The following is an 18,123-nucleotide window of genomic DNA, read 5'->3' as shown; positions in this document are numbered from 1 at the left end:
TGACTTTTTTAGCACAAGAAACGATTGAGTGCTAATTAAGTTTGTACTAACACTCCCTAGCTATTAATAATTAATTATCAATGTTGATCCTTTGATTACCCAACAACTAACCACATAGTAAAATGTTCTTTTTATGTTAAAGAAACAAAAACAAAAAAGAATATAGGAATAAAAAAATAACAAAAAAGTTGCTAATAAATAATTGATTGGTTTTTTTTATCTATTTTTACTTACAAATTAAGATAAAAAGCTTATTTGTCAAAAATAATGTATTTTTAATATTGTTTCCCAAATAGTATATTTTGTACCAAGTAAGCTTCACATTAAAAATAAAAAACATGTGATTTCTTTTAAATACATGTTATATAACATAATTTTAATAAAAATATAATTCAAAAATATATATTAATAAACCACTAACAACCCTCCACTCCCTCTTTGATTAGAATGTTGGAAAAACACATGTTTGTATGTTTGTTTTGTGTAAAATATTATACAAGAAAATATTTTCTAGATTTTCTTATATTTATTTCTGAAAAATATTCTTCAAAAAGTTTGTTTCCCATAAAATATTTTACAGAAAAACTAGTCAAAGTAAAATATTTTATAGTCAACCTTCAATTATAATATTATCTAAATAAAATATTTTACAGGAAAACTTAGTTCATTAACCAAAAAATATTTCTCAACTCATGAAGTTTTATAAAATATTTTATAAATAGTAATTCAATTACAATATTATCTAACTATGTCAATCACCACCATTACTATTGAAAAATATTACATGTAAAATATTTTACATGAAAATATATTTTAAGCCAAACATTAAAAATATTTTATATGTAAAACATTTTAAAAGTAAATTAATATTTTTCATGTATGAAATATTTTAGGCAAAACAAATGAGCCATTGGCCTTACTGTTTGGTATTGTGGTAGTTGTCGTTGTTGTGGTTTTAAAAAAAATTATTTTATAAAAAGCATTTTTAGTTGAAATTGGTTTTGAAAAATATATGTTTGGTTAGAACTATAGTTGAAATTGAGATTGGATAAAAATATTTAAAAAAAAAAATTTCTTAAAAATAACCGTTTTTCTCTTTCTAAAAAAGTCAACATTATTTTTGTTGTGGAGTTATTTTGATATTTTTACCTAAAGTATATATATATATATATATATATATATATATATATATATTGTGAAGTAGAATAAACTAATTACACTTGCAAGATGGGGCTTCATATTTGTTCCATGAGTTTCTTCTCCAATCCATGCTCCTGGTGAAACGATGCATCAAAATCAAATAATGCTTAATCACATTCTTCGTTGACCTCTCAATCAGCGATGATATGCACAAGCCATGTCCTTTCAAACTTCCTCGTTGTCTCCTTTCCTTGAGAGATCATTGCAGGATGATGTAACAGAGATGCAGCAGTGATCTATTCAAACGTCAGAAGTTAAACACCACAACACTAACAATATTCCTCTTCACCTCCTCTAAGATCACCTTCTTTCTCGTGTTTCTTGAGTTTTTATCTTCCAAGCTTTTGAACACGCTGTGTTTTCTTGTAAGAAGGAAAAAGATATGCGGACTTGTGTCTAATGTTTGGGGAAGACCAAGGTTGTCACAAACGCTTTTTTGACACGACACGGAACATACAATATAAACTCGAATTGTAAAATCGTAAAATCATAATTAAAAAATTTTAACTAAGAATCATAAAATTACAAATAAAATATTTTAACTAAAATCATAAAATCACAAGTAAAATATACTTTGTTGTGGTTCTACACCATCTAAGATCTGTAATGATCTTTGAATTTACTGATGAGGAACTAATGCCACCTGGTTAATCAATTATATTGTGCAAAAACTAGCTTTTAGTTTATTAATGTCATTTCTGCATTGAATTGAAGATTAAGTAAAATATATTCTAGATTTTAAAACCATTATTATTCATGAAAGAAACAGAACAGACACTGCATTATGATTATTATTCATGTAAGAAAGTTTCACGCAAAACTTTCTTACCTGGCAAGATACAGCAACTAGAATGTCTGGGGAATCTTTAGACGAGTCAGATAAAAGCAGGTGGCCAAACTTTCTTACCTAGCAAGATGAAGCAAAGCAACACAGAGAAATCAAGACGAACCAGAATAGGAACTCAAAACATGCACACTTCCTTTAAGATATTAGACACCAAGGTATTTTTGAATAAAAACTTAAACAATGCAATACTTGGGCTCCGAGATTGTGTTGGACAAGATTAGATAAATAGAATTTGCTATCATCCAAAATGGGAATGCATGCAACATCTTGCTGATGATTTCACTAAATTACTATATACTCTTAAGGTTATATCAAATAAGCATGAAAGATCATGCAAAAGAGAAGAATATATAGAATTTGCCAACAAAAAATAACTTCACTTATCTACAAGACAATAATAAGAAAGGATTGGATGGTGAAATAGCTAAATTCTCTTTATTATCCGATTCATGTTTTCATTATTACATTTTATAGAGCATAAAAGATAAAAGAAAAAGAAAAAGCCATAACAAAACTGATGGCAAAGGACTTGTGTATTATCATTTTATTTTGTTTATTTCATGTGGATACATGGCTTCGAAATGGCAAATGAGTGGAACACAATTTTAAACATATCTGGAAAACATAACAGCCAGTTCCAAAATGTACAATTTCTAAACCCAAACATTTTACCGTTAAAAACAACCTTTTACTTAATTTAGTAGAAGATAATAATAAGAAGAGGAGGAGGAGGAACATCTGTAACTTGGTTCATTTGCTGGGATGGAAAAATCAAAGGAAGAAACTGGTTTGGAGAATGGCTATGCATCCTAGGGTTAAAATAAAGGAAGCAAGGAAACTTTTTCAAAGATTTTTTTCTTCTTGAACTGAAGCTTCCATTTCCTTAATTAGACAGAAGGGACCAAAGCTTCCTTTACCTTCCTAGCCTTCTACTTACACCCTACCGAAGTGCGAGCAATTTCATCAAATTCATTGACCTCAATTTTTCACTTTTAGGCTCCGTTTGTTTACAGAAAAATAGTTTCCTTTTAGAAAGTGAATTCCGGGGAAAGTGAATTCCTGGAAAGTGAATTCCGAGAAAGTATTTTCCGATGTTTGGTAGTGTTATGAATAATGAACTGGAAAACACTTTCCAGTGTTTGGTTGTGTTATGGAAAATGAACTGGAAAATAATTTATTAATGAATTAATTTTTTTTCAAGTTTATCTAATATATATAAAATATTTAATCACTTACAATAAAAAAAAATGAAATCTAAAAAGTATAATGATGAATTGTTTTTATTATTTGGGTTTTTTTTTTGTATAAAGAATTTTTTAAAAGATAAATACATACAAAAATATTTTTATGGGTTTTTTGGATAAATATTTTTTTTTTGTACGGGTAAAGGCAATTATCTTCTTTGATATCCCTTTAATATATATCAAATAAACATCAAAATATAAATATAAATATCTAACATCAAACATAGGCATGCATAAATATTAAGTTTCGATGTCATATACATACATATTAGTTCAAATTACAAACATAAACATGCTAGACCGAATTAAACAAGTAAACATACTCGTTAAATAACAAATATAGTCTGAACCTAAATTTTTAAACATAGTCAAACTATCTTAGCAAGCAGGCCTGTAGCAGTGTTGGTTCACAACGATCAATAGACATTACGCAATGAAATCCATATAATTACCGGTATAGTCCCACAAATTTATCCATATATAACAAATATAATCAAACACTAATCATAAATTAATCAAAGAAAAATAAAACACAAATTTATGTTTATTAGAGGGTTCTGTTATAATTCACATCCCATTTCCACTCTTATATAATTAATTCCCCATTTCCATTCCCCATTTCCCCTCTTTATTATTCCCCAGTAACATTACCGAAATGCAATGTTCCCATTCCTCTCTCCTCCCTCTCTCGGTTCAGTTCCCCTCTCCCCATTCCCCTCTCCCTCTCGGGTCAGTTCTCATTCCCCTCTCTCGGTTCCCCCAATTCCTCTGTTATCATTTCCCTCACCCTCTCGGGTTCCCCAATTCCCATGTTCCCTCACCCTCTCGGTCTCTCATTCCCCTGTTCCCTCTCACTCTCGGTTTCACCTCCATCTCTCCCCCGGCTACTTGCTATGGTATCGTTGCTAAGGATATCGGGGACAGGGAGGGGCTGCTTCACAGTAAAGTTCACAGAAATCCTCCCCCCCCCCCCCCCCGTTTTGGCATATCTCTGCTCACAAAAATGGCGCCCCCCCTCTGTTCACAAAAAATGGTGCCCCCTGTTTTGCCTCTCTGTCACAGTAATCTCCCCCCCCCACCGGTTTTGTCTCTCTGTGATTGATGAAGAAAAAATGTGTTGTTTATGGGTTGCTTGATTAATTTTCTGTTTTGCATCTCTGTCACAGTAATCTCCCCCCCATCGGTTTTGTCTCTCTGTGATTGATGAAGAAAAAATATGTGGGTTGCTTGATTAATTTTTTGTTTTGCCTCTATGTCACAGTAATCCCCCCCCCCCCACCGGTTTTTGTCTCTCCGTGATTGATGAAGAAAAAATATGTGGGTTGCTTGATTAATTTTCTTTTCTGCCTCTATGTCACAGTAATCTCATTTGCTCCAGAAAAATGCTCTCCTACTCAACTTCCAATTCCAATTGATTTTGATGAAATAAAAGAGAAAGAGAGACAGTAGTATTTGAGCAAATGAACGGAGAAAAAAAAAAAGAAAGTGTTTTCCTTTCTTTAACAGAAGGAAAACACTTTCCTTCCACAGTGTTGTTTTTTTAACTTTGACCGGAATTTAAATTCCGTTGACTCCTTTTCCAAATGTTACCAAACATGGGAAAAGCAGGAAAGTGAATTCCAGGAATTCACTTTCCTGCAAACAAACATGCTCTTAATCAAATTGATGGTCTGCATCTACCAAGCCCGTTTTGGATGATATCATAAGAATATATGTAGAACACAGATGGGAACATAATAACTCCCGCAACACACCAGACAAGCCGCAAACAAAACATAAAAACAGAATAAAATATTGAATAATTGAAGACCCCATCAGATGAATAAACCACCATTAAATAAAACACAGAACATGACAAAATGAAAAACCCGTGACTTGATAGCAAGCAATTATTAAAAACCAGATAGAAAAAAAAAAGCTTGGTAATAAATTTTTATCTTCTTCTCGCCAAGAACGTTCTGGTGAGTGGAGACAATTAGATTTAAAGGCGCTGCTGGTTTCTTAATTTGCTTGGTCGCTGGTGATTTAGGGAAAGGGGAAAGGGGAAAGCGGGTAAAGCAGAAAAGGGCACTTGTTTTTTCATTTCAGTAGAAATCGTGAAATTAGACCCGTTTTCATGGTTATTACGAGTTCACCCGATTTTATGCGAGTTTGACAAGGTTTGATTGATTTTACTGGTTTTCCAGTTTTAAACCCGATTTTACACGTTTTACGCCTTTTAACTCGTAAAATCATATAATTTTACAAGTTAAAACTCGTTTTTAACAACCATGGGGAAGACAAGCTACAGTCATATAAAATTTGCAATTCCAGAGACTAATTAAAGATGAATCATTAAGCCGGCTTTGTTTTTCTCTTAGCTTATTGGTGGATCTAGAAAAATGAGGTTAGCTGCTGTTAAAAAGCATAATTTTTTGAATTTTTATCAGCTACATGTGCAGCCATAATTGTTGTGGATCCTACCAAAATAAACCTATTTTTTGCATAATCAAACACATAAAAATTGTGGCTTGATTAAGCTCGGATATAACCACATTACCAAACAGCACCCAAACCTCAAGGAAAAGTAACAAAAACTCTTAAGATTGTTAAAACTTTAATCACATAAACTGTCTTCTCTTGCTGTCTTTAATCAAGACAAAATAATTCCGAATTTCTACCCACTTCTCGATTGTGTTGTCATGATATTTAGTTAAGAAACGTAAATATTAAAAAGAATTCTATGACACTCCAAGTGCAGATAAGACCCTAACTATGGAAAGAGAGTAGAAGAGGAAAGGAAACAATTGGTGATATGCTCATCTTATTTAGTTAGAAAGATGTATTGAAGGTTTTAGAGAGGGAGGGAGAGTTTGAGAGTGATGGTAGATTGAAAATAAAAAATATAAAAACATGCAAAGAGGTTCAAATTCCCCTACAAACCATTTTTCAGGCGTCCTCTTTTCTCGTCTAACCATGTTAATTAACATTTTACCTATACTCTTCCCAACAAATAGAAACATTACAGCTGGGCTGCTGTCAAGCAATTAGGCAAAACAACAGCCTTCCATAGTCAACAACCAGCAAATTTATTTCCAGCTTTCTAGTAATTGAAATATAGAATATTTGACATAACCCAAACAACAACAAATGCCAAGGATATAAATTATTTCATTCTCTTTTCATCAAGTTACAATATGCTCACTCTTAGGATAAACAATCATGCAACTTCTAAGAGAAACCATTTGATACTTCGTGGAACTTCATCCAATGCTTGCCAAAGAACCTTGGTTCCTTGTGTTCCGCCTGCAACCCCACAAAAGTTTATATTCAGTTTATATTATATAATTTCCAAATAATGAACATATAAATCATTCAACAGAGTAGTCCGAAAGCATGACTTACAGTCTTAGGATCTTCTAAAAGCAACCAAAAAGATACCACAAAGTTCCACAATCACAACTGGTCTGGTGTTGTCCTTCGCCTGATCCGCTCGCTGCGCCTCCAAGGGCCTGACCCGCCATCTGAAGAATCATTGTCATCCTCTCTGGAAGAAGATCCAGTTTCACCTTCATGATTCTCCCCCCAATGCCGGGTGGCTCTCCTTCTGATACCTAGTTGTTGTCCTCTGGCTCTTTGTATACCAGACCAGCTACTACTCCTTGGACTAGATCCAGGTCTAAAAACTCTTATAAGAAAGAATACAGTAAGCCAACCACCATCATCTATAGGCAAAACGTCATCACCCCTCTCTTCTCCAAACGAAGATTGGAGGGTGCTAAGCAAGTCGCCAAGGTCCCTCTGACGCTCCAGCCTCCTCCAATTACGTTGCCGCTCTGGATCAGCCTCTGATGGTCGAACAAGTGGGTGTTCAAGCCTCGCATGCTTCCTGAGATCTGAATACGTGCCGGTAAAATTGCATGACTCACAGGCACAGCTTCTTGGTTTCGCATTCATGAAACTTCGCGCAGGTTCTGTGACAACCCACTCTTTTATCTGCCCCCGACAGAGTGGGCATACTAGCTCTGGCTGCACCTTGTTCTCACAAGAAATGGTTTCAGTGGGTAAGGATCCTTCCTCAGATTGATCTTCTGGTGGAACTATAACTGTTGATACTGAGCTGACGACTGCAGGAGAATTCATGGTTCTAAACCTACTTTCTTGTGGTTGTGGAGTTGTTGGTGTTGTTTCTGCAAATGACTTCCGAAACTGATCAAGACAATTAGAATGACGATAGCTTGTGTCACACATGTAAGGACGGCAACCTTTCTCATGTGAAGAACAAATAAGGAGAACAGCATTATGAGGATGTTCCATGCATACAGGGCACCTGGCCTCTTCCCATTCCTTCAAATTCTCCTCAGTATCTGAAGGGATTTTAGGTGAAGATCGTCTTGAACAACTGGAGCTGCATGTATAAGGAGATGCCCTGTACCTATCAAAAGATATGGAACGATCTCTTCTATCCTTTGGCATGTTGATACTTCAAAAATATCAAGAGAAGACTAAAGAAACCAGTGCTCCTAAAACCACAGCAGCAAAATGAACGACGTTCTAAGAAAGTACATAAAGATCATTCATAAGAAAACCCAGTAAGTGAAATAAAGGCTAGCATTTCTAAGAAGGAATAATAATAACTGAAAATAGAAATCCCAATAGACTTTTAGAGTTTAACACACCCCCTGAAAATGCATGAACACAAACCCCAAACAAAAGAAAGTAAAAAAAGATCAAGAAGCCACAGCAAACAGAAAAAATAACCTTTTTCAAGGCAGACTTGCAAATTTATACACAAACAGGAAATTGTTCCAATCCACAGCAGTTTAAAGGAGAATTACATAAACATAAGATATACTTTACAAGAGAAAAAACGGACCATCATTGACCATTCTCTATGAGAAAACAGATACTCTTTATATTCCCCTTGATGAAAATTTCAGCCTTATAGATAGATTCAATGCAGATTTTATGCATAAACTGAAACAACTATGGAAAAATAAAAATAATAAACATATCTCATTTGAGACAACCTATGTTCATAGACATCAGCTGTGCTTGCCGAAGCTTATATGGTCCACAACATCTTGAAAAAAAATGTATCAATAAAGAAATCAACATAAAGCACAATCGTGTTTTATTTACTTGTTAGAGTGGTGGTTGGGGGGTGGTGGGGTGGGGATTATACAAACCATTCAATACTATTAAAGTGCAAGTATGTTTTGGAGGTCACAGACTTCAAGGCATCAATTATGTAATAAGATATGCACTGGCACTTCACCTTAACAGTATACCCAGCCAATTCCATCTTGCTTTTTTACATCAATATTGTTCTTATGAACTATCACTTGTAATGAGTTTATAAAGTCCAGTCCCTGAATGATGGACAGCCACCAAAAGAAGGCATTCTCCAATCATACAACTATCGGCAGTGGCATAATATTGAAGAAGAAGAAGAAGAGAAAGAATGAGAGTTACAAATGCAAGTTGACGGCATTCAACACCATGACAGTGCAATTATGTTTTAGAGCAACAGCCATCACCTTCATGGTTTCAATTGAGCACCAAGATTCCCCCATAATGGTGCGTTCACAGTCCATACTGCTCTCTGACACGAACAAGATCATTCAAACTAGTATTCAAAATGAGTTTATGGAGTCCAAGTCCTGAATTAGCTATTGTCAGAAACATAGGAATTGAATAGGAAGAGCATGCACGGCCCATCTTTACAAATCTCTGAACTCAACTTTTTGTAAGTTGCAGGAGCCCTCTTAGCCTTCAACTTTACCCAAGGCCACAAAGGATGCCGCAAACTTGACCTTACACAAGTCACAACACAATGTCACTCTTGGTTTTTACCATATTCATTGTTACTCCTAGGCCACAGAAGAGAGTTTGCATTGAAGACACAATTCTTCCCCACAAAAGTGATTATAACCTAGCTCCCTCAATGTTCTCTTTCTCCAGGAGTCAAAACATACAGAACATCTTCGAATCACTTAAGTATGGCCAGTAAATATTAATGTGTTCAAGATGATCGATCATGCATACAAATACCTAAAAGAATCGGCTTTATAAACTTTCCAACAGCCAAATTATCCTCCCAGACACAAATGGTTTCAACAACAACAAAAAATGCATACACAACCCTGCACCTCACTTTGGTTAGGCGCTTCAAAGAAACTTCAGTTCTAATTGAAAAACAATCACTAAGAAAATATAGTAGCCTTTACCATATTTCCCACAAAACAATAATAATAATAATAATAATAATAATAATAATAATAATAATAATAATAAGCTCTCAACATAACTAGGACACTCAAATTGCCAAAAATCAAATGGCAAGATGTGAAATTTCTAAACAAAGTTCTTTCTTGATTTTTGTATTCAGCCAAAAGATCAAGCTAAATGAATACTCACAGAAATCGCAGATAAGAAATCAACCCTTTTCATTTCTTTTTAACTTAATTTCTATTTCCACAATTTTCAAACAGAGACACAATTAGAACACAAACAAATAAAACCTAAACCCTTCAAAAAAAAACCCGGAAATTACAAGCAAAACGAATGAGTGATAGAAGAATCTGATCCCTACCTATAAGAATTAACACATAAATAATAGAGATTTAAATAGGAGAAATCATCGAAAAACAGCAGAAAAGTTTATAAGAGATATTACCACAAGTCCTTTGAGAATTCGATTCCACTTTAATAGATCGTGAATGAAAAGAGATCGATTTTGAAGGAAGCTGCTTTTTCTTGGGTTGTTCTAGGGCTCCTTTCAGTTCAAGACAGATGAAAAGGGGAGAGAAGGTGAAAATGAGCTATTAAACAGAAGAAAAAAAAAAATAAAAAACGAAAGAGAGAAAGAAGGACAAGTCTCTCTTTCTCTCTCTCTCTCTATATATATATATACACACCCACATAGAAAAAAGAAAAATAAATTGGAAATTCCAACGACTATTTAAGTCGCTACGGTTGTTGTCCTTGCGATACTGAATCAGGGTCACAGCCTCGCAGCATATTATATTATAATCGGCTTAATTGTAATTTGTCCCTTGAAGTTTGGGGTATTTCCATTTTAGCCCACGGAGGATTCAAATGAATCGATGTTATCGTTGAAGTTTCAAGCACAAATCAATTTACCTCTTCAGTTTAGAAATCTAACCAGATCTGAAGATCCAAAACCTTTTTTCTATCCTAAAATCCTAAAACTCGATCAAATAGATTCTTCTTGATATAAGTTAAAAGAAAATTTTCATGGTATTAAAGAAATAATTAGTGGTATCTTATTAGTTATTCTTTGGATCCACTTTTAAGAAAGGAACATATATATAAATTAAAAGAAAAAAATCAAATGCATGACTCATCAGAAATAATAAAAATATCTTGATCTAGGCATTCTCTCTCCTACTTGTTTTTATCTCTTTTTTAAAAAGTTAACCCAAGAAAATAACTAAGAAAATGTCACTAATTACTCCATGAGTATCATAAAATTACTCATAAATTAAGTTGAACAAATTTAATATTTTACTTCTCCAAAAAGATTTTAACGTTTATATTTAAAAATAAAAAATATATATATATGATAAATGTTGCCATAACCCGGATTTTGAATACCTTTTCAAAATATTTTCCAAATTTTTTTAAAAAAAATGTGTTTTCAATGCATTTCGGCCATTATCTATTTTGTGATTTTCGACTGTTTTTATCTTCTTGATGTCTTTTCAAAAAATCAAGATTCAAAATATGTTTTCAATGTATTTGCATCTATTTCATAATTCTTGAGTACTTTTTATTATCGAATTGATGTTGATGTGTTTTCTAAACAATAATTCAAAAAATATGAAAATCAAAATAAAGAAAAAAAAATAGACAAAAGGTTAAAGTGCAAGATAAGAGGAATGAATAACCAACAAAAATATACAATAAAAATATTTTTAGGATATACTTGAGATAAAGGATCAAGAGTAAAAATATTCCTGAATTAGATTATAAATAGAAGTGAATAGTGTTTAAAAAGAGGAGCCACCACATAAAGAAAAACCTAACATTATCTCTCACAAAAAAAAAAAAATCCATAACCTCCTCTCTTCCACCAAAAAAAATCCTAGCCACCAAGAGATATATTTGTAGACACTTGAATTTTTTGTGTTTAATTATTTTATCTGTATTTAATATGTTTTTAAATATTTTATTCTTTATGCATCAAACCGATTCCTTCAAAGTTTGCATCTTGCTCATGTTTGATGTTTTTGGTCATTCCTTTATTTTATTTATGCATGAGTTTGCTTTTATATTAAAGGATAATGTTCACACTCTTTCATAAATTTACATTGGGTTTTATAACTCATCTATAAAACTCATTAAGGGTTAAGCCCATAGTAAAATGGCCTTTATGGTCTAACATTCCAAAACCTTTTTCAAAAACTTTTCTTTTTTAAAACTACAAAAAAAATGATTTGTTATTCACTCGTTTGAGATAAATAGACTCATAATGAGTTATTATCTTAAATGTTAATGAGGAGTAACACCTTAGTCTCTTTTATTTTTAAAACATGTTTTCCTTTCAGATTTTCTAGCCTTTAAGTCTTATATTCATCAATAACTTTTAAGTATCAATTGAAGGTATTAATTTTTTTTAGTAAATCCAAAGCATTGTCACTAGATCCTACCTCCAAGTAAATCAACCCATAATACTTATTACTTGGATATTTGGGTCTGTGGCATAAACACCTCATTCAATAAAAAAAATTACAAGTGAACCTTCCATTATTTGGGTTAGGTTTAATGAGCCTAATAAAAACCCGCCTAATTATTTATTTATATGGCTTGATAAACTATTGATAGTTACAGATTATGATTATAAGTAACTGGTTGTAAACATATCAATTAACCAAACAATTAGGAGTGGAAGATATGACTTAGACTTTATAATGGATAAGCTTTAACCCACTCGTTCACCCAGAGTTTAACTTTTACAATAAACCTATTATGTTCAATGTAGATATAGTATTGATATTAGGCACAATAAACCATTAGAAATAGAAAATAAGAAGTGATGTAGCTTATCCTAGATAAGATGTTTTAAGGTGATATTATCTTATATTTAGCTTAACTAGTCCTTTACCTTAAAACTCTAAAAAACAGCTAGGGTTTTTTAGTGAACATAATATCATATAGTGGTTCCTTTTCAACATAAGATCCCCCCCTCCCCCCTCCCCCCCTCTAAACCATAAAAACTTGTTTCCCTTCTAAAAAATAAGGTGTGATTATCGTGATGTCCGGTGTGAAAAATGTAAAAAATAAATATTTATACATAATCAATTTTATATTTAATACCTAAGAACGCAATCACACATAAGTTTTTATATTATAAGTGAAATGCATTATTTTTGGCAAAATTAAGACACATAAGCATAAATGCGACATCTTATGTGGTATATCTGACAAGAAAGTTAAATATTATCTAATATTTAAAGAATCCAATATGTATGAAGAAAACTACCCAAATCTCATTCGAAACTTTTTAAAAATTGTAGTGGGAGCAAATTATAGATCAACATTGATCATTGTCAATCAATTAACTGATAGTACATGTCTGTAAACATTCCTCTTGAATTTTATTATTTTAGGATTATTGCCTTCTCTTTTTATCTTGTTTTTTTATTATTATTAAGAAGTGTAATCTTAACATCCATTTAGTAGAGTTTTGTTGACCTGTTAGATAATTTTTTGGATCAATTATTTTAATTGTTCTTCATTTGTTTTCTTTAAACAAGGAGAAACTATCATGAGAAAATGAATCCTAAGCCAAAATTAATAGCAAGCTCACAAATCAAATAAAATATAGGAAACTCTACTTGATTTTGACAAATCTAGAAGATAATGTGACTAAACTACACTAGCAAATAAATGAAAAAAAGCAATTAAGAAAATAAACTTGTAAAGGCTATAAATAAAAGCAATGGAAGATAAATTATATCAAGAAAATTATACATGGGGTTGGCCATTATTTGTAGTAAAAGCTTTTCAATTAATGCCTAATTCATTTATCTCTTCCATAAAATCTCCAAATCTCCTTCTATAGAAATCATGTATTTTTAGAAAATAAATTAACCAAAAATCTTGAACTCTCTTTTCTTGATCCCAATAATGACACATTTAATTTTTTTCTTCCATATGACTCAATGTTGCTACTATAGGCTTTATTAGTTAGTTGAATAAAATGCACCAATATTTTTGTAAGGAATTAAAATGCTAGAAAGTTTTTTTTACGAGACTCAACTACTTATTATCCTTAAGGAACTGCTGACTATCATTTCTGTGTTCTATGTTCATATGCAAAGACTTGACATTTTGCTATTTTTTCTTCAACAAAGAGACAAGGAAGTTCTTAAACATGAAAATATTATTTATCCTCCATATCATAGTTACCAACAACAACATTCACTATGAAGATTTTTTTTTTAATTAGAATTTTATAGTTACCTTGATCTCATGAACTTTAAAAAGAGATCTTTCCTAAACTTTTTTGTTATTGTAATGAATAATTGTTATTCTCTTTGCACTTTTCATAATTTCATGAATGCCACTGAATTTTATAATTTAATATTAAAATTACCTCTATAATTTGTGAACAAAACTGCTTGTTATTAACTTAATTAACTTATTTTATTGATGACTTATATATTTTTTCATTATTGAAAATAAAAAACAAAAACATGTTGTAGTATGAAAATAGCCTAACTGTCATGCCCAAAACACAAACAATATAAATCTAAAGCTAGTTCACACTTGTAATCTCTAATCTTGATTTACTAGATAATAAGCTCATTATTTGATAACTTTGGCATCGATTTATGAGCCCTCCTAATATGACCTTCCACACCAATTCTTTAATTAATTATTTTTATTGACCATGTTTATTGTATACTCTATCAACCTTCTTCTTAAGTGCTAGTAAGTGATCTAATATAATGGGTCTCACTTTATCCAAATCCTCAAACTCTCTTAGCATAGCATATTGAAATTTTATGTTGTTTATATCACATTTTATAACTATTCTAAGTGAATAAATATAAGTTTTATGGACAACATAACATCATGGCTATAAGATAAATTAAATGGTTTAGTTCCTAAGATGGTCTTACGTGAATTTCTATATTCCCATGTATTTCTGACAATGCATCATGCCAAGCCATAACATTATTTGTGGTAAATTTATTTATATTAAGAATCAAAGTTTTATTCATCGATTCTACTTGCCTATTGTCATGAGTATAATATGGAGTAGAATGAATTATTTGAATCCATACTCCTAGGCAAATTATTTTATATTTTTCCTAGTAAATAATGATACTTAGTCAATATTAAGGGTTTTAGGTGTCTAAATATGTGGATGATATGTTCCTTAATAAATTTAATCATAATTTCTTAGTTGATTGATCGATAAAGAATAGCTTCAATCCATATAGTGAAGTAATTTGTAGCTACTAGGATGTAATTATTCCCTCTTGAGAAAATTGAATGTATTTTATCAATTATGTTCATGCAAAAACCCTAAAAGACTATCATTTAACCACTATATTCAGCTTATTTTATGGCATATAATAGACTAGTCCAATATTCTATTTTAATTTCTCTAATTAGATTAAGATTGAATTAAAATAATGAATTAAATCAAATGTGTTTTATTAAATGATTTACAAATCACGTACGTATTTACTTGAAAAGACTTACTAGTAAAGCTTCACATAGAAAAGGTATATAAACAAACAAAGCTTTTATTATTATTATTGAAGTGTAATGTTCTTCAACGTCTATAAGAATGTGACTGGGATAATATACAACTTGCTTATGCTCAACTTCATTCTTTTATGCTAAAATGTTGCTAATTAATCCTTGTATAGCAAATAAGTACAGTAAAGCCTCTCATTGTTTTTTTTTTTTCAATATTCGAGATTTATCTAATAAGTTTTTATTTTTAAAAAAAATAATTTGTTGTTTTTCAATCTATTGGAACTCAACTATGTTATTTTCTCCAATAACTTAGTAAATGATTTGATCTTCCTTATAATGTTCAATATGAATCTCCTTATGGAATTAATTTTTCTATTAAGGTGTTATAGTTCCTTTTTATTTTGTGGAAGCCATGCTTTTATGATGGCCTTTATTTTTATTTTTTTTCTTGCTTTTATTATACACTGATGTACTAGAAATTCCCTACTTGTACTTTAAATGTACATTTTAGTGGATTCATCTTGAGATTATATATTCTTATGCTTTTAAAGGTTGAATTTATGTCATCCAAGTGATTGGATTTAGACTTTGATTTAACCATTATATCATTAATATAGACCTCTATATTATGGTTAATTGTATCGTGAAAGATTAAATTTATAGCTCTGTGATACGTAGCACAAATATTCTTTAAACTAAATGGTATCATTACCCATTTAAAAAATTCCAAGTGAGCCACGATATTTAAAAGCAAACTTTAACTCATCATTTTTTGCAATAAAGATCTATTTATATCATAAATGTACATCCATGAAGCCGAGGATTGATTAACAACTACTGAATTGATTAACATATCAACCATTCACATTTGATATTTGTTATTTGAAGTTGCAGAATTAAGGTTTTTAAAATCTATGCATACTCTATTCTTTTTTAATACTTGCACTATATTAACATCCATTGAGCATATGTTATTTTCCTAATAAATCAAGCTTCTAGGATCCGGTTAATCTTTTTTCACATAATCAATCACATCTAGAACTATTCTTTGTGGAGGCTATTTGTATGGACCAAACACAAACTTGATTGGTAATGCATGTTCTATGAGACTTTTTTGCAAGTCAAACATTTCATCATAACATGAAGCAAAATAGTTTTTATAAGTGTGAGGTAATGATACTAGGTCTTTTTTATAATCTATAAAAGTTGGTCTTGGTGATGCCCACAAATCATACACACAAATATTAAATTCATAAAGCTCACAAGTGCATGAATCACATATAGTATATACAGTAAGTTAAACCCACGTGATCATCCTAAAGATTTGCTAATAGAGTAAATTAACCTAATTAACTAAATTGCTTAATAGAAAATTAAATCAGTATTTTGAATGATTGTGGTTTGAAGATTAATTAAACTAAATAATTCAAGAAAAAGGGTATGCAATGAAAACAAGCGAAGGAGAAAACAATTTTAAAAAATATCAGATATTTCAATCATGATTAATTAATCCCCTTATTGATTTTAATTTAATTAAGTCTGACATAAAATCCAATCTTAAGTCGTATTAAGTCTGTTAGATGTGTGGAAGATGATACTAAATTCAATTAAGCAAAATAGTCACTACTAGCAATTAATCTTACTTAACAAATATTAAAGCTCAAAACTTTGAAAAATCGTACATCAAATACATGCTATGCATTCAATATAAGTTCATTCATTCATGTCAAACTTTAATTAGAAATAATGTTTTCATCAATTAAAATCTCACAATCGATGACTAATTATAATCAACTAGATACTAGCCTAATTAATATCATAAGCAATAAAAAATTAATATCAATAAATAAAATCAAAACTGAAATTAAATGATCATTCATTTAGAGATCATTAAATCTCTCCTTAATACCCAATAAAAATTTTGATTTTTTTTCTTTTAAACCTTCCCCAATAAAAATCAAAGTTTTCCCAGTTTTTTTATTTTTATTATTATTATTAACACGCTGCAAGACGACCTCTTCAATTAATCAGTCACCTACACCTTTTACCCTTGTTATCTGTCACCCTCCAGCCGCTTCTTTTACTAAATTAATATCACAGTTCCCTTCTCTCTAATCTTAGACGTCCTCCTGTCCACACACAAAAAAAAAAAAAAAAAAAAAAAAAAAAAAAAAAAAAACCTCAGCCTCCACTAATTGCACTGCACCTTCCATTTTCAAGGCCTACACTTGTGCTAGCGTCCAAATTAAAATGCCAGCCATCCTTTTCAATACCAAACTAATTTGGATTTTCTTTGGCAACTTCCCACGTTACACTCCCCAAAAATCAAGCCTTTCCGTATGTCAAATCTTCTCAAAGCCACCTCTACATTAACTATTTGAGAATATAATTGTAGTTGTAGTTTAAAGTATTTTTTTTATATAAATATATTAAAATAATATTTTTTTATTTTAAAAAATTTATTTTTAAAATTAATATATCAAAATAATTTAAAAATATAATAAATTAATTTTAATAAAAAAATTAAAATTTTTTAAAAATACAGGATTTTTATAAACCTGACTTTTCTAGAAAGCTTGAAATGCCCTCTATAACTTCTCCGACGACTACATTTTAAGCTAATAACTTCTCTATAAGTAGAAACATTCCAAAAGTATGTATATCACTTGGATTACCTTCGGTCTAAGTTAACTTTAATTAAAAGGTCCTAAACTTTAGTTTGTTCATCTATTTGGGTGGTGTTGGAGGAAGATTTTCCATATCAGGCACAATGAACTGAAATCTTAATCAAGTTTTTTCTAGACAAATCTTGTTCTTGTGCCTAATATATTTTATAGGCTTCATCAAAAGCCTCATAACATGCATATAAGTCATGGCAACTCATTTAGTTCCAGGTTTTGAATCCCTAGACATTACCTTTTAGTTGCAAGTTGTTTGATCTATGTTATAAAACAATGCATATGTCATCCATAAATTCAAAAAAAAACCTATTTTTTCCTGGTTTAATTGACCCATCTGGTAGTCGAAACATCAAGTTATGAGGATTTTTTACAACGAAAATGAACATCCACGTATCAATCAAATAAAAATATTAATTTTTCATGATAAAAT

At 30.9% G+C, this 18,123-nt stretch overlaps 1 protein-coding gene across 2 annotated transcripts; it reads right to left on the bottom strand.

Annotated features, from left to right (window-relative positions):
• Window positions 1-6,340: 6,340 nt before the first annotated feature.
• LOC118054176 (uncharacterized) lies at window positions 6,341-10,238 on the bottom strand. 2 transcript variants are annotated; one of them, XM_035065653.2, is made up of 3 exons: window positions 9,950-10,238; window positions 6,676-7,824; window positions 6,341-6,576 (listed from the first exon to the last, which is right to left on the bottom strand). In XM_035065653.2, the coding sequence occupies exon 2, from the start codon at window positions 7,744-7,746 to the stop codon at window positions 6,727-6,729; it is 1,020 nt and encodes a 339-aa protein (XP_034921544.1). In that variant the 5' UTR covers window positions 7,747-7,824; window positions 9,950-10,238; the 3' UTR covers window positions 6,341-6,576; window positions 6,676-6,726. The 2 variants fall into 2 exon arrangements, with proteins under 2 accessions (XP_034921544.1, XP_034921543.1); XM_035065652.2 differs by having other exon boundaries at window positions 6,676-7,793; window positions 9,950-10,237.
• Between the last annotated feature and the right edge of the window lie 7,885 nt (window positions 10,239-18,123).

Source organism: Populus alba, chromosome 18, assembly GCF_005239225.2.
Source record: "Populus alba chromosome 18, ASM523922v2, whole genome shotgun sequence".
In the NCBI taxonomy this organism is placed as follows: domain Eukaryota; kingdom Viridiplantae; phylum Streptophyta; class Magnoliopsida; order Malpighiales; family Salicaceae; genus Populus; species Populus alba.
The sequence above is the reverse complement of the archived record's forward strand: the minus strand, read 5'-3'. Positions and strand labels throughout refer to the sequence as shown.